The following is a 22,938-nucleotide window of genomic DNA, read 5'->3' on the forward strand; positions in this document are numbered from 1 at the left end:
TCATTATTATTGGGGGGCAGTAAGGTATTTAGCCATACCAATACTTCCATATATAAAAACGCACTGACAGGCTCCCTTTAATATGTTATGCAGGGAACTCCGGTGTATTTGAAATATAGACAGGTTAATGAAAACTGCTGACTCTTTTTCTCACAGCGCCCTATGGGTTAAGTACGGGGTGGAGTTGTTTTGAAAGTCCAACACTGATATAAAAGTTTTCTGACTATAGAAGGCAGAAGAGAGAAGACTGTGCGCCTCACCACAGGACAGGTAAGACGACACAGTCTCAATATTGTCCTACACTTTTCATGATTTCTTACCTCTTGCATATAGAATTTGGCATTAATGGGATTTTTAAATAAGTTTTCCTTGAGGCTTCGTTGTCACTACCAGGGATAAAATTTGTTACATATTGATGCCAGAAAATTGGTGAAAATACTTGATGAATACAACTCTTGTGTTTCTTTCTTCACTTTTTTCAAGATAATACAATACTGTAATGAATGACACCACTATTTGCATTCACATGTTTTATACCCTGTCCATTGCTTGTCCTGCTCTTAGCAAAGAAGTGGCTACGACTGTGCTCAGTCTAGATCAGGGGTCTCAAACTTATCTGGGTATATGGGCCTCACAAAGAAAAAAAACTGAATTTGGGGGGCTGCAATCTTTGCAGGATAAAGGGACCTTTTTAGTGAAACTATTTTATTTTCTATGCACATTCTGATCATTTTCTTGTACATTTTTGCCGTGTTTATTTTATATTTTGAAAAGGCATTCATCGTATGGGTTATGGTTACATGCACCTTTTTTGTTCACTTTAGTTTATATATAAAACAACATTTTTAGTGACAAAATATTTTTTCATGCTTTTATTTTGAATTTTGTTTTTACATTTTTACAATTTTGTTTCCCCTAATTGGCCACATGCAGTAATATTGTCGTACAATTAGCATCAAATACCATATACTCATTCTGGCAAACATCTTGTAGTAAGTTGCCCCATCTTATAGAAACTCTATCCTGGTCTACTTCTTGTAGTAATGTCCCCAACCTTGTTTCCTTCTTGTAGTAATGTCCCCATCCTGGTCTTCTTCTTGTAATAATATGCCCATCCTCATCTTCATCTTGTAGTAAAGTCCTCATCCAGGTCTCCATATTATAGTAGTATTCCCTCTTATGCCGTTCCTCACATGCACATAAAAGAATAAAAATTCTTCTCACCTGTCCTCTGTCCTCTTGGCATTCTGTCTGTCTATGCACTACAGGCACTGTACAACCCTCGACGGTCCGGTTCAGGGGGGTGCCAAAGTCAGACCTTTATTTCAGTTAATTGTGCATTTTATATAGAATATACTTATAAAATGAAGGTACTTAGCGCATTAATTGGCCAATTAATTGAATGTGCTCATCAGCCATTATACAGTGAACTTTCTTTATTGAGACCCTTTCTTTTTCTATCAGACTTACCTATCCCTGGTCAAAAGCTGACCATATTCCTCCCCATGCCTCAGCCTATAAGAGGTAAGTCTGATAGAATTAGGGTTCCTTGAAAGAAATGTATTCCTTGTCAGGTCTGGTGTGCACTCACAAATTAAATTTGTGTTCTAAGTACCTCAATTTTATAAGCATAGTCTACATGACAATAATCGAGTTTACAATTAATTTTATATCTATCTATCTATCTATCTATCTATCTATCTATCTATCTATCTATCTATCTATCTATTATCTATCCATCATCTATCTATCTATCTATCTATCTATCTATTATCTATCCATCATCTATCTATCTATCTATCTATCTATCTATCTATCTATCTATCTATCTATCTATCTATCCATCATCTATTCATCTATCTATTATAACTATCTACCAAACAGTGCAGCAGCACACTGTGTGCAACCAGATATTAGCAAATAGAGTATATGAAATTGTGATTGCATTACTGCTATATAGAATATACTTAGAAATTGGCAAAGTCATGTGTGCCCACCAGCCATGTCTAGGCTACCTTTTTAGGTGTGATCTTAACCTACTCTATCAGCCATATCTGTTATGATCTGGTGGCCTAGGAGCAGCATGAGACGTACTCTGGAGAAGGTGGTACCTGTACTGACCACGGACCCTGAACTTAACACCGCAACTAGAAGTAGCCGTGGGATGTACCTAACACGGCCTAGACATCTCGACACAGCAGGAGGACTAAATACCCCTAAAGATAGAAACGGGAAAACTATCTTGCCTCAGAGAAAATCCCCAAAGGATAGACAGCCCCCCACGAATATTGACTGTGAGAGGAGAGGGAAATAACATACTCAGACTGAAAACAGGATTTAGCAAAGGAGGCCACTCTAGCTAAATAGAAAGGACAGGACAGAGTACTATGCGGTCAGTATTAAAACACTAGAAAATATCCACCACAGAAAATACAAAATCTCCACATCTAACTAAAGATATGGAGGGTATTTCTGCATCTCCAGAGATTCCAGCTTGGCTGAATAAATCCTTACACAGACAAAGCTGGACAAGAAAAAACATAGAAATGAACTGAACTATAAGGCCCACAGCATGTGGACTGCAAAATCAAGGCCAGAACTTATCTTTGTTGATTTGGACAGCATATCAGGAGAAACCAGGCAGAGATGTGAATCCTCCAAAAACAATGGACAACTGGCACTGACTAAAGGATTCAGCAAGACTAAATAGCCCAGTCAGAATTGCAATAAGTGGACACACCTGATGAATGCTGCGATCCAAAGACAGCAGCACTACCCCTTATAACCACCGGAGGGAAACCAAGAGCAGGATTCACAACAGTAACCCCCCCCCCCTTGAAGAGGGGTCACCGAACCCTCACCAGAGCCCCCAGGCCGATCAGGACGAGCCAAATGAAAAGCACGAACCAAATCGTCAGCATGAACATCGGAGGCAACAATCCAAGAATTATCCTCCTGGCCATAACCCTTCCATTTGACAAGATACTGAAGCTTCCGCCTCGAAAAACGAGAATCCAAAATCTTCTCAACCACATACTCCAACTCCCCATCAACCAACACCGGGGCAGGAGGATCAACAGAGGGAACAACGGGCACCACATATTTCCGCAACAAAGATCTATGGAACACATTATGGATGGAAAAAGAGGCTGGAAGGGCCAAACAAAAAGACACTGGATTGATAATCTCAGAAATCCTATAAGGACCAATAAACCGAGGCTTGAACTTAGGGGAAGAAACCTTCATAGGAACATGACGGGAAGACAACCAGACCAAATCCCCAACCCGAAGCCGGGAACCAACACACCGACGATGGTTAGCAAAACGCTGAGCCTCCTCCTGAGACAACACCAAATTATCCACCACATGAGCCCAAATTTGCTGCAACCTGTCAACCACAGAATCCACACCAGGACAATCAGAAGGCTCAACCTGCCCTGAAGAAAAACGAGGATGAAAACCAAAATTACAAAAGAAGGGCGAAACCAATGTAGCAGAACTAGCCCGATTATTAAGGGCAAACTCGGCCAATGGCAAGAAAGCCACCCAATCGTCCTGATCAGCAGACACAAAGCATCTCAAATAAGTTTCCAAAGTCTGATTAGTTCGCTCGGTTTGGCCATTTGTCTGAGGATGAAATGCGGAAGAAAAAGACAAATCAATGCCCAGCCTAGCACAAAAGGCCCGCCAAAACCTAGAAACAAACTGGGAACCTCTGTCGGACACAATATTCTCCTGAATGCCATGCAAATGAACAACATGCTGAAAAAACAACGGAACCAAATCAGAAGAGGAAGGCAATTTAGGCAAAGGTACCAAATGAACCATCTTAGAAAACCGATCACAAACCATCCAGATAACCGACATCCTCTGGGAAACCGGAAGATCTGAAATAAAATCCATATAAATATGCATCCAAGGCCTCTCAGGGACCGGCAAAGACAAAAGCAACCCACTAGTGCAGGAACAGCAAGGCTTGGCCCGCACACAAGTCGCACAGGACTGCACAAAAGAACGCACATCCCGTGACAAAGAAGGCCACCAAAAGGACCTACCAACCAAATCTCTGGTACCAAAAATCCCAGGATGGCCAGCCAACACAGAACAATGAACCTCAGAAATCACTTTACTAGTCCATCTATCAGGAACAAACAGTTTCCCCACTGGACAGCGGTCAGGTTTATCAGCCTGAAATTCCTGAAGAACCCGTCGTAAATCAGGGGAGATGGCAGAAAGAATCACCCCTTCCTTCAGAATGCCGACCGGCTCAAGAACCCCAGGAGAATCAGGCAAAAAGCTCCTAGAGAGGGCATCAGCCTTAACATTCTTAGAACCCGGAAGATACCACAAAATCAAAACGGGAGAAAAACAGGGACCATCGAGCCTGTCTAGGATTCAGCCATTTGGCAGACTCGAGGTAAATCAGATTCTTATGATCGGTCAAGACCACAATACGGTGCTTGGCCCCCTCAAGCCAATGTCGCCACTCCTCAAATGCCCACTTCATAGCCAACAACTCCCGATTGCCGACATCATAATTGCGTACCGCAGGCGAAAACTTTCGAGAAAAGAAGGCACACGGTTTCATCAAGGAACTATCAGAATTCCTCTGAGACAAAACGTCCCCTGCCCCAATCTCAGAAGTGTCAACCTCAACCTGAAATGGAAGAGAAACATCCGGCTGACGCAACACAGGGGCAGAAGTAAATCGGCGTTTAAGCTCCTGAAAGGCAGAAACAGCCTCAGAGAACCAATTTGTCACATCAGCGCCTTTCTTCGTCAAATCGGTCAGGCGTTTAACCACACTGGAGAAGTTGGCAATGAAACGGCGATAAAAATTAGCAAAGCCCAAAAATTTCTGAAGGCTCTTCATGGATGTGGCCTGAATCCAATCATGAATGGCCTGAACCTTAACCGGATCCATTTCTATAGATGAGGGAGAAAAAATGAAGCCCAAAAAGAAACCTTCTGCACTCCAAAGAGGCACTTAGACCCCTTAACAAATAACGCATTATCACGAAGGATCTGAAATACCATCCTGACCTGTTTCACATGAGACTCCCAATCATCAGAAAAAATCAAAATATCATCCAAATATACAATCATGAATTTATCAAGATAATTCCGGAAGATATCATGCATGAAGGACTGAAACACAGATGGAGCATTAGAGAGCCCGAATGGCATCACAAGGTATTCAAAATGGCCTTCGGGCATATTAAACGCAGTTTTCCATTTGTCACCCTGCTTAATACGAACAAGATTATATGCCCCTCGAAGGTCAATCTTAGTAAACCAACTAGCCCCCTTAATCCTAGCAAACAAATCAGAAAGCAAAGGCAAAGGGTATTGAAATTTGACCGTGATCTTATTCAAGAGGTGGTAATCAATACAGGGTCTCAAGGAGCCATCCTTCTTGGCAACAAAAAAAAAACCCCGCTCCCAATGGTGAAGAAGATGGCCGAATATGCCCTTTCTCCAAAGACTCCTTAACATATCTCCGCATGGCGGTATGTTCTGGCACCGACAGGTTTAAAAGTCGGCCCTTAGGAAACTTACAGCCTGGAATCAAGTCAATAGCACAATCACAGTCCCTATGCGGTGGAAGGGAACTGGATTTGGGCTCATTGAATACTTCCTGGAAATCTGACAAAAACTCAGGAATTTCAGAAGAGGGGGAAGAGGAAATTGACATCAAAGGAACGTCATTATGAACCCCCTGACAACCCCAACTAGTCACAGACATAAATTTCCAATCTAACACCGGATTATGTACCTGTAACCATGGAAAACCCAGCACAATAGCATCATGCAAATTATGCAACACCAGAAAACGACAATCTTCCTGATGGGCTGGCGCCATGTACATGGTCAGCTGTGTCCAAAACTGAGGTTCATTTTTAGCCAAAGGTGTAGTATCAATGCCCCTTAAAGGAATAGGGTTCTGCAAAGGCTGCAAGGGGAAATCACAACGCCTGGCAAATTCAATGTCCATTAAGTTCAAAGCAGCACCTGAATCCACAAATGCCATGACAGAAAATGATGATAATGAGCAGATCAAGGTCACAGATAACAGAAATTTAGGTTGTACAGTACTGATGGTAACTGAACTAGCGATTCTCTTTGTACCCTTAGGGCAATCAGAAATAACATGAGCAGAATCGCCACAGTAAAAACACAACCTATTCTGACGTCTGAATCCTTGTCGTTCAGCTCTAGACAAAATCCTATCACACTGCATAGGCTCAGGACTCTGCTCGGAGGACAACACCATAGTGTGCACAACTCTGCGCTCGTGCAAGCGCCGATCAATCTAAATGGCCAGAGACATAGAATCACTCAGACCAGCAGGCGTGGGGAACCCCACCATAACATCTTTAATGGCTTCAGAAAGACCCTTTCTGAAAATTGCTGCGAAAGCATCCTCATTCCATTTAGTCAGCACAAACCATTTTCTAAATTTCTGGCAATACGATTCTGCCGCTTCTTGACCCTGACACAGGGCCAACAAAGTCGTCTCTGCATGATCCACTGAATTAGGTTCATCATACAATAACCCTAGCGCCTGAAAAAAGGTGTCTACATTAAGAAAAGCCAGATTCCCAGATTCCAGGGAAAATGCCCAATCCTGAGGATAACCACGCAGCAGGGAGATGACAATTTTAACCTTCTGAATGGGATCACCAGAGGAACGGGGTTTCAGAGCAAAAAATAGTTTACAGTTATTTTTAAAGCTCAAAAATTTGGACCTGTCCCCAAAAAACAAATCAGGAGTTGGAAGTCTAGGCTCTAAAACCGGAGTCTGAACTATATAATCGGAAATACCCTGTACTCTAGCAGCAAGTTGGTCCACATGAGAAGCCAATCCCTGAACATCCATGCCAGCGCCAAACTCCTGAGCCACCCAGAGGAAAAGAGGGAAGGAAAGACAAAACAGACTACAGAAAAAAAAATGGCTCAGCACTTTTCTTCCCTTCTTCTGAGATGCGTTTAACTCATTGTTGGCCAGTTGTACTGTTATGAACTGGTGGCCTAGGAGCAGCATGAGACGTACTCTGGAGAAGGTGGTACCTGTACTGACCGCGGACCCTGAACTTAACACCGCAACTAGAAGTAGCCGTGGGATGTACCTAACACGGCCTAGACATCTCAACACAGCCGGAGGAATAAATACCCCTAAAGATAGAAACGGGAAAACTATCTTGCCTCAGAGAAAATCCCCAAAGGATAGACAGCCCCCCATGAATATTGACTGTGAGAGGAGAGGGAAATAACATACGCAGACTGAAAACAGGATTTAGCAAAGGAGGCCACTCTAGCTAAATAGAAAGGACAGGACAGAGTACTATGCGGTCAGTATTAAAACACTAGAAAATATCCACCACAGAAAATACAAAATCTTCACATCTAACTAAAGATTTGGAGGGTATTTCTGCATCTCCAGAGATTCCAGCTTGGCTGAATAAATCCTTACACAGACAAAGCTGGACAAGAAAAAACATAGAAATGCACTGAACTATAAGGCCCACAGCATGTGGACTGCAAAAAACAAGGCCAGAACTTATCTTTGTTGATTTGGACAGCATAGCAGGAGAAACCAGGCAGAGATGTGAATCCTCCAAAAACAATGGACAACTGGCACTGACTAAAGGATCAGCAAGACTAAATAGCCCAGTCAGAATTGCAATAAGTGGACACACCTGATGAATGCTGTGATCCAAAGACAGCAGCACTACCACTTATAACCACCGGAGGGAGCCCAAGAGCAGAGTTCACAACACATATCTGTATAAAGGCTAAACATTTTCAGGGTATTTGATGACTGCCTCCTTATTGGGCTGAAAATTTCTCCCATGTCTAAGTCTATAATAAGTGAGTCTGATAGAATTAGGGTTCCATAAAAGAAAGGTACAACTAGCCTTGGCTGGTGGGTACACACAGATCAACAAATTTATGCTCTAAGGCCTCTTTCACACTTCAGTCTTTTGGCACCAGTCTGAAACCGCCATTTTTTTGGGTGGATCCGCTATTTTCCCATAGACATACATTAGCGACGGATTGTGGCGGATGGTTGTCCGTTCCATCCGCCATGTGATAGATCCGTCGAGATTTCGCGGACATCATCTAGACATAGACGTACATTATAACGTTTTTTGTCTGCTCCAAAATGGTGGTTCGTGACGGATCCGTCGCGTCCGCCATTCCATAGAACAGGCGCCTATGGGCGACGGATCCGTCGCAACCGTCATTTCGGCGGATCCGTCGCCCCAATCCGCTTTTACAATTGCGCATGCTCCAAAAAGTAGATACTTTTCCCAGACAAACCCCTAGTAACGGATCCGTCAAAAAACGGATCCATTAGAACCGTTTTCTCAACAATTGTGACAGATCCGTCGATCCGTCACTATGTCGGAGCAGACTGACGCCAAACAACTGAAGTGTGAAAGAAGCCTAAGTACCTCAATTTCATAAGAATAGTCCTATGACAATAATGCAGTTTACAATTAATTTCATATCTATCTCTTTATACCTTTTTTGGACGTTTTCTCTAGAATAATTCATATCATGCAGAAGGTTTTGCAGATAGACTCACCGTGGTCAGTTTTGTTTTTCTTGTAGTTACTCTTACAAGTCATAAGTAGATTTATTGTCTATTTTTCTCCAGTAATGAAATAATCTTTGTGAACCTGTATAATTTTCAATCGAACTCTTATCTTTCTATCTCACTTTAAACTTTGGCAGAACTCCATTTCACCATGGACCTGGTCACTGTTCTCCTCTCTGTCGTTGTCATCTTATTTTTGGTGAACACATTTAGGAACCAAAAGCAAGGAAATGACAAAAATTTCCCACCTGGACCTAAACCTTTACCGATCATTGGAAACATCCACATAATGGACATAAGAAAACCTCATATCACATTTATGCAGGTAATACTGATTAACCACTTTGTTTCTAGTGTGTTATGTATAAAGAATATGAAGGAGCAAATATCCGGAAGAGAGGGCTATTTCCATTGTGAATACAGGCCATAGATGGTTTACAATCAATGGAAAAGTCAATACAAGGGGTTCTATAAATTATTTCATTGTAGTATCATAATGATTTAATTTTATTATCTCAGTGTGAGTAGGTACTAGGCGAATAAAGAGATGGCTCAGTAGAGTTGGGCTCCATCCAATGAGATCTCTTTACGCAACTTGGATCAAAACTACTTTTTTTCATATGTGCAGTAATAGTGGAATTCATCCATTCAATAACCTGTCATACTGGGGGCGGCATGAATCAGAGCCTGCCTTCACGACTGCAGACAGATATATTCTTCCGGCACCAACTCAGGCCGGCTTTTCATTGACAGGTCTTTCACTATATCTGGAGTGACAAGTCTCATCCCTGGTTGTGGTCCCAGGTAAAAACTTTTCATAGGAGAGTATACAAATCCTCAGCATGATTGTGATTAGGAGCTTTCACCAGAAACCATACACGCTTCCCCACACATGACATTAGGTTTATACTAGCGCATGGCCAAGCGCCCATGCAAACCTTTTATAAATGCAGCCTTCCGGGACCTTCTCAGTGGTCCAATCAGAAGCGCTACAGGACCTGAGCATGTGACCTCCAGCCTCCAATCAGAGGTCGTCCCACGGGCATGCTCAGTAGATGAAAAGCAGGACTTAGTCACTGGAACATCTGCTCGCCACTGATCAATGTTGGTTACAATGGCTGAACCTGGGATGGAGCAGTAACCAGACACATAGTATCAGCTTGAGCCAGATGCTGGGACCGACGTGTCTGCTGAGCAGACTCCAGTGCGGCTGAGGAAGAATAGGAGACCGCAGAGGACATGGTTCGAGATTCCCCCTGTGCATCAGCGGGAACTCGACACCTAACACCTTGTCCTATATTTTCTGCACAACCTTTGACAGACCTTCTCGTATGCAGGATCCAAGTGGAATCCATTTTATGATAGATTTAGAAACACAGGATATTGCAGGTTGAAATGTATTAAAATTAAAGAACTACTTAATTGCTATAGTCATAACTGGCTAGATGTTTATGGAGCGGGTGTTAAGGAAATTCTAGGACATTTTGCAATTTTTATGATCCCTCTTATATTTATAGTTGGCCAAGAAGTACGGCACGGTCTTCAGTTTTCGTATTGGAATGTCAAAATCCATCGTCCTCTGTGGCTATGAGACCATTAAAGATGCTCTAATTAACCACGCGGAATTATTTTCAGAAAGGCCAAGTATACCGTTGTTTTCAGAAACATCTAAAGGCCATGGTGAGTCTTTGTATTGGCTGTAACATTTTTCTTATATATAAAAGGAGAACCTCTGTTACAGGACGAGTCTCCTGTCCAAGGCTGTCCTCAATCAGCAGTAGAGAATGGCTATAATAAACAATGTCTCGGGTATGGTGGACCAGCCAGGTCCTTGCATAACATCTAGAGAGCCTTTGTAAACTGGATGTTATTGATAAGTGATCTTTGACTTTACGAGAAATGTAGTATGAAATTTCCCAATGTTATGTATATATATATACAGTATATATATATATATATATATATACTAGACTGTGGCCCGATTCTAATGCATCGGGTATTCTAGAATATGCATGCCCCCGTAGTATATGGACAATGATGATTCCAGAATTTGCGGCAGACTGTGCCCGTCGCTGATTGGTCGAGGCAACCTTTATGGCATCATGGTCGCCATGGCAACCATTATGACATCTACGTCGATACTGTGCCCGTCGCTGATTGGTCGAGGCCTGGCGGTCTCGACCAATCAGAGACGCGGGATTTCCAGGACAGACAGACAGACAGACAGACAGACAGACGGAAAAACCCTTAGACAATTATATATATAGATATATATATATATATCTGTCATGTAGTCATTTATTAGGTGGCAGAGAGATCTATTGGTCCCCTGAAGCATCAAGGGTTTTGAACTCATTACTACCTCGAAAATTCTCGTGCCTGCATCTCTAAATGTCGGATCACATTCAGAACATAAGGGGCAATTAAGAAACTCAACTAATTAAAAGATTTATCCAAAACTATCTTTATTTGAGTCTTCTTTCTTTACAAGAAAGTTTGAAGTTTTATAGTCTTTTATGCCTGCTCAATAAATCAGGGTTTCTGGAAATATGACATAAGACTCAAACCCTTTGTATTTGTATTTTCAACATAGAGAAACAAGATAATACTCCTGTAAAAAAGCTCACATATTATCACTATATAGTGAACAGTATCCAAATAATATTACCTGGAAGAACCTATATTACACCACCATGTAGTTTTTTAATAAAACCGTCAGCGAATTCCCAAACAATGCCATCATTAGAAATGAGAGAATTGTTTCAAGGTGAATTTTTCACGGAATGTTACATAAAATTAGGACTTGCCCAAATCCGAAATGTTTATGTATCTCTTTGGGTTTCATGCAGCCCTTCCTTGTCTTGTTGGTCCATTCCAGTTGTCTTTTTCAGTCCATTCAGTTTGTTGCAACTTCTTTTCCGTACGGTCATCTTCTTCAGTTTGATTTTCCTTTTTGAGTTGGGTGTGCTTTTCTTTATTCTGAAGTGGTCTCTTACTCCATCACCTGGTATCTTCGGTGCATCCGACACTCACTAGACTTCCTCTATGATTTCATGTCATAGCATTGCATGAGGCCTCACACGATGTTATGATGTGCCTCGCTCCATGGCTTTATTACATTGCAAAGGTTAGTCCAAGTGATAGAAGTGAAAATGGTGCCTGATCTCAAAGAAGCAAATTGTGCCAGAGTAAAGAGGATGACCAGATCAAAACAAATATATATATATACTAGATGGTGGCCCGATTCTAACACATCGGGTATTCTAGAATATGTATGTATGTATGTCGTGCTTAGCACAGCCACGTAATATATAGCACAGCCACGTAGTATATAAGACAGCCACGTAGTATATAACACAGCCACGTAGTATATAACACAGACAGCCACGTAGTATATAACACAGCCACATAGTATATAGGACAGCCACGTAGTATACAGCAGCCACATAGTATATATCAGCCACATAGTATATAGCACAGCCCACGTAACACCGACAGCCACGTAGTATATAGCACTGCCACATAGCATATAGCTGCCATGTAGTATATAGCAGCCACGTAGTATATAACACAGCCCATGTAATATGTAGCACAGCCAACGTAATATATAGCACAGCCCACGCAGTATATAACACAGGTCACATAGTATATAACACAGCCCACGCAGTATATAACACGGCCCATGTAGTATATAGAAGCCAGGCAGTATATAACACAGCCCACGTAATATGTAACACAGCCCACATAATATATAGTACAGCCCACATAGTATATAACACAGCCCACGCAGTATATAACACAGCCCACATAGTATATAGCAGTGTGGGCACCATATCCCTGTTAAAAAAAAAATTAAATAAAAAAGTTATATACTCACCCTCCGGCATCCACTAAAGCTGTCCCAATGTGCGCGATGCTGCCGCCAGCTTCCGTTCCTAGTTGGGTAATTTCGCAATGCATCACTGGGAACGGAAGCTGGCGGCAGCATCGCGCGCATCGGTGGACGGCAGAACGTGAGAATAGCACAATTTTTTTATTATTATTATTATTTTTAACATTATATCTTTTTACTATTGATGCTGCATAGGCAGCATCAATAGTAAAAAGTTGGTCCGGGATGGGGCGACACACTGTCACTGAATGGAGGGGAGTAGGGAGGGGGCACTGACTTGAGGAGAGTAGGGAGGGGCCAATTTGCGGCTGGACTAAGCCTGCCATGACCAATCAGCGATGTGGGATTTCCGTTATGGAAGTTAGTTACAGACAGACAGTTGGAAGTACCCCTTAGACAATTATATATATATTTCACCTACAGTGTGTTTTATTTGGACTTAGAGTGTACTTTAAATTTGCAATATGTGCTATATTCAGATCTCTCTCTCTCTCTGAGAGTTTCAGTGGCAAAAAGGAGATCCATACAAATTCTACATAACAAGCCCTAGAAAATACATTTTTTGGCTTGGATTTGGTGCAGGGAATGTGCACTCACCATATTGGCTTCCAGGACAAAATGAGTACAGAGGTCAGTTAGTACAGAACTTCAGCATCAGGTAAACAGAAAATTAAAACATTTTTAAAAACATGGTGTAAAGGTACAAAAGATGTTAAAAAGATAAGGACCTATGAGGTTAAGGTTTCAACTCTAAATCATAACAATCGACTGTAGCTGACAGCTATAATTAAGAATTCTTAACCCGAAATGTGTCAGCTTATGGATCTTTATATTTTTAACTTTTTTTGTACCTTTATATCATGTTTTTAAAATTCACACTGAACATTGTGTTAGTTTTCTCTTTTTATGGTGCTGAAGCTTGGTGTTAACACACCTTTGTTTTCCATTTTTACTTTCCATCAAATAAATTTTATGCAAGTCGAATTTCATGACATATTGGATACGCTCATCCAGTAGACTTCTGATGTTTTTCGGGACCTCTAAGTAAACAAGATTTGCCTTTGTCAAGCCAATGTATAGACAACACCCATCACTTAAAGTGTATTCACTCCACTCAGGTATCGTCTTTTCCACTGGTGAAAGTTGGAAAGCAATGAGAAGATTTACACTCTCAACCCTACGAGATTATGGAATGGGGAGAAGAACCATAGAAGACAAGATCACTGAGGAATCGGAATACTTAATTCAGAAGTTAAAGTCCTATGAAGGTGAGAAATTAGTTTATCCTTTCATTAGCAATTCTTCAGCCTAACATCTTGTTATCATTACATCAATATTTTGTCCAAGAATTATTAAAAAATTCTAAAATAATATAAAAACAATTGTTTGCTTTCATTCAGGCAAGCCCTTTGATAATGTTACCAGTATTTATGCTGCTGTAACCAATATAATCGTGTCCATTCTCCTGAGTAAAAGATTTGACTATGAAGATCCGACCATACTGAGGCTTATGGGCTTAATCAATGAAAGTGTGAAACTTCTAAGCAGCCCCTGGGTCGTCGTAAGTGATTTATTTAGTGGTCTTTCATATGACTTCCATTGACCACCTGAATGGTCTGTTTGTTGTTTTCGTCCTTCTGTCTATGTAGTAAAATAACATGTTATATTTGTAAGATGTGAATAAGGACTTAAAGCACATTTTATCATTCTTCAAGTTCAATGTGTAAATATATATTCTTTCCTTTTTTATTACATGTATGCTGTAGCTGTACAACTGTTTTCCATTACTTGCAAAATTGCTTCCCGGAGCTCACAAAACAATTTTTGAAAATACCAAAGAGTTTGATACCTTTATAAGAAGAACATTTACCAAACAGAAGAAAGAGTTGGATGTAAATGACCAGAGGAACCTAATTGATGCCTACTTGGCCAAGCAACAAGAGGTATGATCAACGTGTTACCAGGTATCTTTCCAGATACAGAGCATAATAAATGAGAGGTGTAAAAAAAAACAAAAAACTGAATACTCATTTCATCACTTACTCTCCAGCTACCCCACTTCTCGCTGCTCAGTGCCAGCTTTCTGGTATTGTTCTTTCTAGAATTGCCCTCCACATCACCATCCTCTTCTCTATTAGCAAGTACCTCTGGCCCAGTCACTGAGAATTGTAAGATCACATCGCACATCATGACATCAAAGTGTCATGATGTCGCATTCTTACCTCTTGCAGAGACCTCCAAACTTGATTGCAGATGGACATCCTGGCCTACAGTGCAGAGGCCGGAGATGTAGGGTGCTAAGAGGAAAGAAGAGGATCAAATGATAAGCACCAGGCAGAGAAGCCTAAATCATCTTTATATAAAGATGAAAATAAACACAGCACTCGCCAATCTTCACTGCTTCTTTTATTAATCCAAACGAGATTTTCAAGACAAGGGTTGGGGAGGACTCACTTTTCCTAGTGTGGCATGACGGCAGTTTCTCAGACTAATTTCTTTTGTATATATGAACATTTGGGGAAATGTTTAAACATTTTTTTACAGGGAAAAGGAGAAAACATAAAATATTTCCACAATGATAATTTAGCTTCTCTGGTGGGAGACTTGTTTGGAGCTGGAATGGAGACCACATCAACCACATTGAGATGGGGGATTCTGCTCATGATGAAATATCCAGAAATTCAAAGTAAGATCAATCATTTCAATCATGTAGATATTTTAACTGTAAATTTATATTTTTTTTAGCATGTTATTAAGATATGTAGAAGAGGGCACAAGTGAGATAGAGCTCATTTGTCTCTGGAACATTTGCTAGGACAAGTAGGCCCACATTTTGCTAGAGAAGTCTGTTTCAGCAACTGTTTTCACATCTTTTGGGAAATTCTATTTGTAAAAATAAGGAACTTTGACCAATGCCATTAGTTATATGGATGGGTTTCTGATTATTTTTGAAGCCAAAGGAGCTTGTCTCAGATGTGTAAGTGATGTTTACTGCATATTTGTTTGATGAGGTTATGGACATATGTCATATCATCTGCATGGTCAATTTTTGGTTTTCCAATTTGCCTATCACAAAAGTTGACTTTCAGTGATTTTTCCAAAGTTGTCCAGAACAAAATAAATAAAAGTAGATGCAAATGCAAAACATACTCCTAGTCGCCAATATAAAATCTATAAAAATTCTTCCCTAGGGTGTTCTTTATGGCAATGAGGCCTTTGGGACACTCTAGGTTCCAGGTTTTGGTAGATACAGTTCCGATGGCTGATGTTAGCTTTGTGTCACTGGAACGTAAATGTTCACAAAATTTGTATATATGATGATCTCCAAGTTAAAAACTGAGGCAAAGCAGTGTATTGTAGGACACTTAGTTCTGACAGTCGGTGGTGATCCTTTCAATGACATGAAGCTAAACAGAAATGTGGAAATGCATTAGGTAGAACTTCCTATTGTTTTAAAAATTGCAATATACCGACCTTCTGAAGTCTTCCTCTCCTCCCCTCCACCGGTCTCCTTTGCTCCATGATAAATTTTCAACCTTTTCTTTATTAAAATAGTGGTCATGGAAGTAACATCCTCATGTACAAAAACATTTTGAGGTTTTGGTATGGGAGGATGTGGAAATATTAGCCAGCTCACCCGTGATGCATAAACCAAACTTCGGGAACACAGTCCCGCTGTGTCCAGGCATATAAAGTCCAAAAAAGAAGAGAAGATCCAGCTTCACCGAATCCGTAAAAAAGAGTTTTCTTTATTCACAAACTTTAAACATAGAGGATACAGACTTCATCACGAACCATATGGGTAAGAATCTCAAAGAGATTCTTACCCATATGATTCGTGCTGAAGTCTGTATCCTCTATGTTTAAAGTTTGTAAATAAAGAAAACTCTTTTTTACGGATTCGGTGAAGCTGGATATTCTCTTCTTTTATGGGAGGATGTGACCATGTGATGCCGCATTACATGGTTTAAGTGTCACAAAAACAAGAAGTGTTTCAGAGCTCTACATGGAAAAGGAACATTTTGAAAAAAAGTTTTGTAATATTCATTAGGAGCAAGCCCTTCTTGGACATTTATGATGTATAATGTGGATAGATGCAAACTTGCCTGGAAAATTTCTGAGCACCCTTACAAGAGAGCTGAGCGCATGAACATGAGTGCTGAAATTCCATTTCGAAGGCTAAACCCCATTCTTAAGGTTTGTGTAGGTCCCCTCGGACATTTAGACCATATTCTGTGGTTATACTAAAGATGTCCAAGATGACATACTGTAAATCTTTTAGATTGACAGTAGCAGAACTTGCTTGGGACAAGATTATTGATGAACAAATTCATTGATAGCAACTCAAATGTGTTTGAATTTTTCACAATAGGTAAAAGATTTTTTTTTACTAAGTTCCACACACCTCTGATACTGCTCCACCAATCAACCTCTCTGTTTTCTGTTATATATCTTCCTTTTTCCAAGCCTCCAATGCTGACGATCTTAAATGGGCGCTATGCTGTCACATGTGATGTACTGTACATGGTCATGTGGAGTGTAATGCCCGTCATGGATGGCTCGGAGCCTAATAAAGAGCTGCAGCATCAGAGGCCGGGAAAGAGAAGAAGATATAGGAAAGATGACAGAAGAAAGAAGACATGGGAGATAACCAAAACATCAGAGGTTGGGGAGAGCCAAGCAGAGTTGGTTACAAGAGATTTTTTTAAACTCTTTTCGACAATTTGATTTTTTCCAAAATCAAATTTCGCAGCCAAATAAAAGTGAAGCTGCTGAATTAGAAATTTGGCAGAGTTGCTGATTTCCTTGTTCTGGATTATCAGACGATAGTATTAAAGAAAATAGAAACTCAAAGTTTGGACAAACAATAATAATATATTTAACAAATGTTATAGAAATATACAATAAAGGTTCTAACTAGTGTGAATGGTGGAGACTAAGAGGCCAGCAGTTATAAAATACAATTGTGTCTGCAGGTCCTTCTTAGGTCCTGACATGTCTCTTCATCTTGTGCATACTATTAAATACATCCAGATTATTGTGCAAACTGGTAACTACTACAAAATGTATATGTATATATATATATATATATATATATATATATATATATATATATATATATATATATATATATATATATATATATATGTATATGTAAATCTCTACCGTGACAGAGAAAGTGCAAAATGAAATTGAACGAGTGATCGGATCCGCCCAACCTCAAATGGAGCATCGGAAAGAGATGCCGTACACAGACGCCGTCATTCATGAGATCCAGAGGTTTGGAGACATCGCACCGGCTGCTGTTCCACATGCAACTTCTCAAGATGTCACCTTCAGAGGCTATTTTATTCCAAAGGTACTGTAGTGCTGTCATCTATTTTCTCTTGTTGGACCATTTTATTAAATGGTGATGTGAGAACCTGCCATTGACCTAATCCCTATCTTTAGGGCTAATCATAACAACACATAAAGCACAGTGTATCAGATACAGTATCTTTCTGTAATAGTTGTGATCCTTCAAAATTCTTATTTACAAACGATAGTATTTGATAATGTTGAAAAAAAAGTCTAGCAAGTCCAACCTATATATATAAAAAATGTCCTTCCTAACATCTGAAGTTACGATCAAAATAAAGCCATCTATTTGCAACTTTGGAAATATACAGTAGTACCCATAGTGATATTATATTTTTAATGAAAAACATCTGATTCTAGACCCTCCTTGAATTTGTTTAGTTAATCATCATGATATCATGTGGTCGATAGCTCTTTAGTCTCACTGCTCTTACAGAACAGAAAATCCCAGGTAAAGAATCCCCTATGATGAGGGTAAGAGATAAATGGAAAATAAGTTCTCCTTAGTATAAAAATGTAGGGCGTAAAAGGGTAAGATGAATATAGCTATACATTCAATCTCAGAAGTTAAGCAGAGGCGGACACAGCATTGCCTAACTGTAGCTTCATCTCTGGTCACGTGAGGCCAGATGAGCTGACAGCAATAGCGCCGCCCGCAGGCAGAGAGGACAAGAGGTGTTTACAAAATTACTTCTGTACAAAGGTTCAATTGATGAGAGAATGGACAGCCTCTTTAAGGTAAGACTGTATCATCTGCTCCTACCAGGCTCGGACTGGCCTACAGGAGAACAGGAGAATCCTCTGGTGGGCCACCACCCTCTTAGATGAGCAGTACTTGGCACAATGTACTTAAATTATTGCATATAGACAAAGGCGGCATCTTTTTTATTCAGCAATCAACCCATTTTATTGCAATAGAAAGTTGTGAATGAGGATAAAGTCATATTGACATGTTCCTGAAAAGTGGGGCCCTGGTGTTAGTTACTGGTTGGCCCTTGGTACCCCAGTCCGACACTGGCTCCTACCATTGATTATCTCCTGTAAGAAGAGGGTAAACCATACCATAGGCTTAGTCCAAAGGACTACAAGCCCTACAGCTTAGAAATTCATTTTATTTTTATGGATAGTATCCATACTTATGTTCGGACATTCATGTTCATACATCCATGTTTTTTTGCAGACCATGTGTCGGCAAAAAAATAAATCAAGAAAACAGCAAATTTTTATTTGAATCATGAATCATTGTCAGCCATATAACGTTTACGAGCCTGAGAACATGAGTGAAGTCACGAGTCATCCATGTTTTATCCATAATTCATTTTGTAATGGGTAGGAGAAGCTTTTCAATTTTTATTTCTTACATTTTATTTTTTTTGTATATAAGAAAATTATTTATTAATCACTGATGGTAAAAACAGACATATGGTCCAAATATCGATGAACATCTCCCCGTTTTTTCCACCGATGTGAAAAAAAACCAGAATTCTGAATGAGGCCGAAAGTGGAAAGGACAACATAACCAGACATAGCCAATAACTGGCGTCCAGCCATAACTGAATAGTTTATTCACCAAAACTTTGCAGTCAGAATGTACTAACCCTATAAAGAGTAACCATTGTTTTAACTTTTTTTCAACATAAATTATTAGTACATGAGAAAATAAAAAACTTTATAATATCATATTAGAGAAAACTGCTTCTTTCTCCTCCAGGACTGATCTTTTACTCTTAAAACTCTCCAATTCATAGGTAAAGTGTGCATTCAGTGAATAGAGATTTTCCATTTGCTAAGACAGGAGATGACAGTTGGAGCTCATGAGGTTCTATGTTTGTGTCTGCCTCTAGCCCCTCCCCTCGGCATAGGATTTTAGAGGCACCAACTGTCATCTCCTATTTCAGTAATGGATAAATCTGTTTTACAAATTTTACCCATAAATTGAGACTGAGAGATCAGTCCAGTAGGAGAAAGAAGCAGATTTCTTTGATAAGATATATTACAGAGTTTCTTGTTTCATTTGTATAACTGATTTATGGAAAAATAATGAAATACAGTTCTTTCCCATTGGAACCTATTTAGTATTTTATTTACTATGACCCATTTTATTATTCCATATTATATCCTACTATGTCATTTTTTTTTCTTCCAGGGAGCAACTGTAATCGCACTGATCCATTCAGCTCTCAGAGATAAGGATTACTTTGAAAAACCAGAAGAATTTTATCCAGAACATTTTCTTGACTCTGCTGGGAACTTTAAGAAGAACGAGGCCTTTATACCATTCTCCATAGGTAACAGGGACACTAAACCTCAAAGTGAATGTATAAATTAACTTGATTCACTTTTTTTTTCAAAACAACACTCCCTATAAATGAGACATTACCACTTCCATATAGATATTTATGTTTGCTTTTTCCTATAATATTTTTTTAATGAAAATCTGTCAACAGATCAAAAGTCTTCAGTTCTTTCATTTATTTTATTTCCACTACCACCACTAATGTTATGTTTCTTTTCTAAGATTTTCTATACGGTTCCACAGACAAGGACCTTATTATTTAAAGCTATTTTTTAAGAAATTTACAAAAAGGCAGCACTCACAGTGTTCCTCAGGGGCGTGTCTTTAGATTGTTTTGCCTATTTACCCTGTTGTCATTGCATCCTTGATAAAGATCATTGTGGGAAAACAATAAGAGCAAAATGTAGTCACTTTTGACCTGGTAAGAGGTCTTTTATAAATATATATTTTTACAATATTATTAGGCATGGTCAGACTAGGATCTGTGCATGGTAAGACACAGCCATTGGCAGCAATGGAAAAAAATGCTTCAGTGGCGCTTTAACTCACGAAGTCAAGTGTCTTGCTTTGCTCTTATTTTATTTCTACTGCACCACTGTTTTCTCAGTTTTTTTTGTTTAGTTGTTTTTTTTTTCAAATCAATTTTTGTTTTTCACAGCAACATAAAGCAACTTAGAAGGCTTTCCCCGATAAATGGAAACCCCTTTAATAGGTTCCATAAATTGCAGAGCCACAGACCATTTATAGATTGCAATGGCAGTTGGAGACCTTTTGCCTACTTGCCAAAAGTGTTGATTTTGCCAAGACAATCATGTAAAGCACTGGAAAATCGGTGGAGTTTATTGAAACATATCCCAAAAGTGGGTGATGTCCAGAATTCTTAAAGGGAACCTATCTCCTGAATTTGGCGGGTGCTTTTTTCGGTCCGATGGGCGGTGTTTACTCAGCTTTTATTCACCCCTTCCTTTTCCGCTGGGCGCAATATTTTTTTGAATTTCCGTTGGTTTCCTCTGCAGTTCACGCGTGCGCAAAGCAATCTTGCCTTGCGCACGCACAGTATGCTTTGCCCAATTGCTGGCATAGCCAAAAAGCATTAGTGCGCATGCGCCGGCGGACGCGTGAACTACGGAGGAAACCAACGGAAATTCCAGAAAATATTGCGCCCAGCGAGAAAGGAAGGGGTGAATAAAAGCTGAGGAAACACCGCCCATCGGACCGGACAGAGGGCCCACCAAATTCAGGTGACAGAGTCCCTTTAAGGAATTCCCACTGGTGGTGAAGGAAATGTTGGTATCTTAGTAATTATGCAATTGGTACCCTGCAGTGGAGTCATTGGGTTGGAAGAGGGAGCACCTTCCTGTCGTCTCACCAAATAGATGTTGTGGTAGCTTCAATCCACTTGAGCAAAAAAAAAGATGATTTTCATCTGAATTCAGTCATGTATTTATGTGTTTGTGTTCTTTTCTAGGTAAAAGAAGTTGTGCTGGGGAGACCTTGGCTAAAATGGAGATATTTATCTTCTTTACATCATTGTTGCAAAGCTTCACATTCCATCCCCCACCTGGAGCCAAACTGGACCTTACTCCTGCCATGGGGTCAACAAATGCCCCCCTCCCTTATGAAATCTGTGCTGTATCTCGCAGATAGAGTATGATCAGTGATCACCTTCAGTCCTAATGTGATGGATATGTCAATTCATAGGAAAAACATAATTGCAGTTTGGGAACTACGCTTTGAAATCTACCAGAATATCAGGAACATGGACCTGTGATGGACAGAGGATGTTGCTGTGATTTTGTTTGATCTTTTTGCATGTCCCTTTCTACCATAATTATGATAGACCCACAATACTTTATTGCACCTGCTCCATAGTTATGTCTTCGTCTTGAATATCCATAATGTCCATTTGCTGCTGCTTGACCTGTTCCTTACTGGTCTACATGAGCCATGATGAATTGATCTGATAATAGCACTAGTCAAGACTCATGTGAGCCCTCATATAATTTCCCAATGAGCATTTTCCTGAATAGGACTGGACACAGGTATACTTACTGGATATTGCTTTGATTTTTTTTAGTCTTTTTGCGACCTTCAGTCCCAATGTCATGGATACGTCAATTCATAGGAAAAAATAATTGTAGTTTGAGACCAGTTCTTTACCGGTCTATATGAGCCATCATGCATTGATCTGATAATAGCACTAGTCAAGGCTCATGTGAGACCTCATACTTTCACAAACTTTCCAATAGGTAGCTCTTCTACTTCTGAGTCAAGGTCAATAAAAAACACCCCAAGGATAAATATCTTCTGGTCTTCAGTCTGTATTCTCCAGGTAAATCCAGGTCCCTTTCCACCATAATTATAATAGATCCACAAAGCTTTATTGCACGTTCTCCATAGTTATGTCTTCATCTTGAATGTCCATAATGTTCATTCGCTGCTACTTGACCTGTTCTTCACCAGTCTATATGAGCCACCATGAATTGATCTGATAATAGCCCTGGTCAAGGCTCATGTGAGACCTCATACTTTCGCAAAAAAAAAATGCATTTTCTGAGACCTGTAGCATCTCCAATTTTTGTGATCTGGGGCTGGGTGAGGGATTATTTTTTGCATGCTGGGCTGACGTTTTTATTAATACAATTTTGTTGTAGATGCAATCTTTTAATAGTCTGTTATTGCAAAGTAATTTTGACCAAAAAAAGTAATTCTGGGGTTTTTACTTTTTTACTCATTACGCCGTTTAGCAATTGAGTTAATTCTTTTTTTCTGTTGATAGATCAGGCA

The 22,938-nt window shown here is 39.9% G+C and overlaps 1 protein-coding gene across 1 annotated transcript; it reads left to right on the forward strand.

The window, feature by feature from the left end:
- Positions 1-188: 188 nt before the first annotated feature.
- LOC143808703 (cytochrome P450 2K4-like) lies at positions 189-22,071 on the forward strand. Its single transcript, XM_077291633.1, has 10 exons — positions 189-270; positions 8,743-8,930; positions 10,123-10,285; positions 13,616-13,765; positions 13,898-14,058; positions 14,264-14,440; positions 15,042-15,183; positions 17,672-17,856; positions 20,002-20,143; positions 21,620-22,071. Exons 2-10 carry the CDS (start codon positions 8,757-8,759, stop codon positions 21,796-21,798), a joined length of 1,473 nt encoding a protein of 490 aa, XP_077147748.1. The 5' UTR covers positions 189-270; positions 8,743-8,756; the 3' UTR covers positions 21,799-22,071.
- Positions 22,072-22,938: the final 867 nt, after the last annotated feature.

Source organism: Ranitomeya variabilis, chromosome 2 (assembly GCF_051348905.1).
Source record: "Ranitomeya variabilis isolate aRanVar5 chromosome 2, aRanVar5.hap1, whole genome shotgun sequence".
NCBI lineage: Eukaryota > Metazoa > Chordata > Amphibia > Anura > Dendrobatidae > Ranitomeya > Ranitomeya variabilis.

Excerpts from the sequence above, each read along its gene's own strand:
- LOC143808703 (XM_077291633.1), top strand. The coding sequence starts at position 8,757 with ATGGACCTGGTCACTGTTCTCCTCTCTGTCGTTGTCATCTTATTTTTG. Across the intron at positions 14,441-15,041 it reads ACTTGGCCAAGCAACAAGAG|GGAAAAGGAGAAAACATAAA; the intron begins GTATGATCAACG and ends ATTTTTTTACAG. Across the intron at positions 20,144-21,619 it reads CTTTATACCATTCTCCATAG|GTAAAAGAAGTTGTGCTGGG; the intron begins GTAACAGGGACA and ends GTTCTTTTCTAG.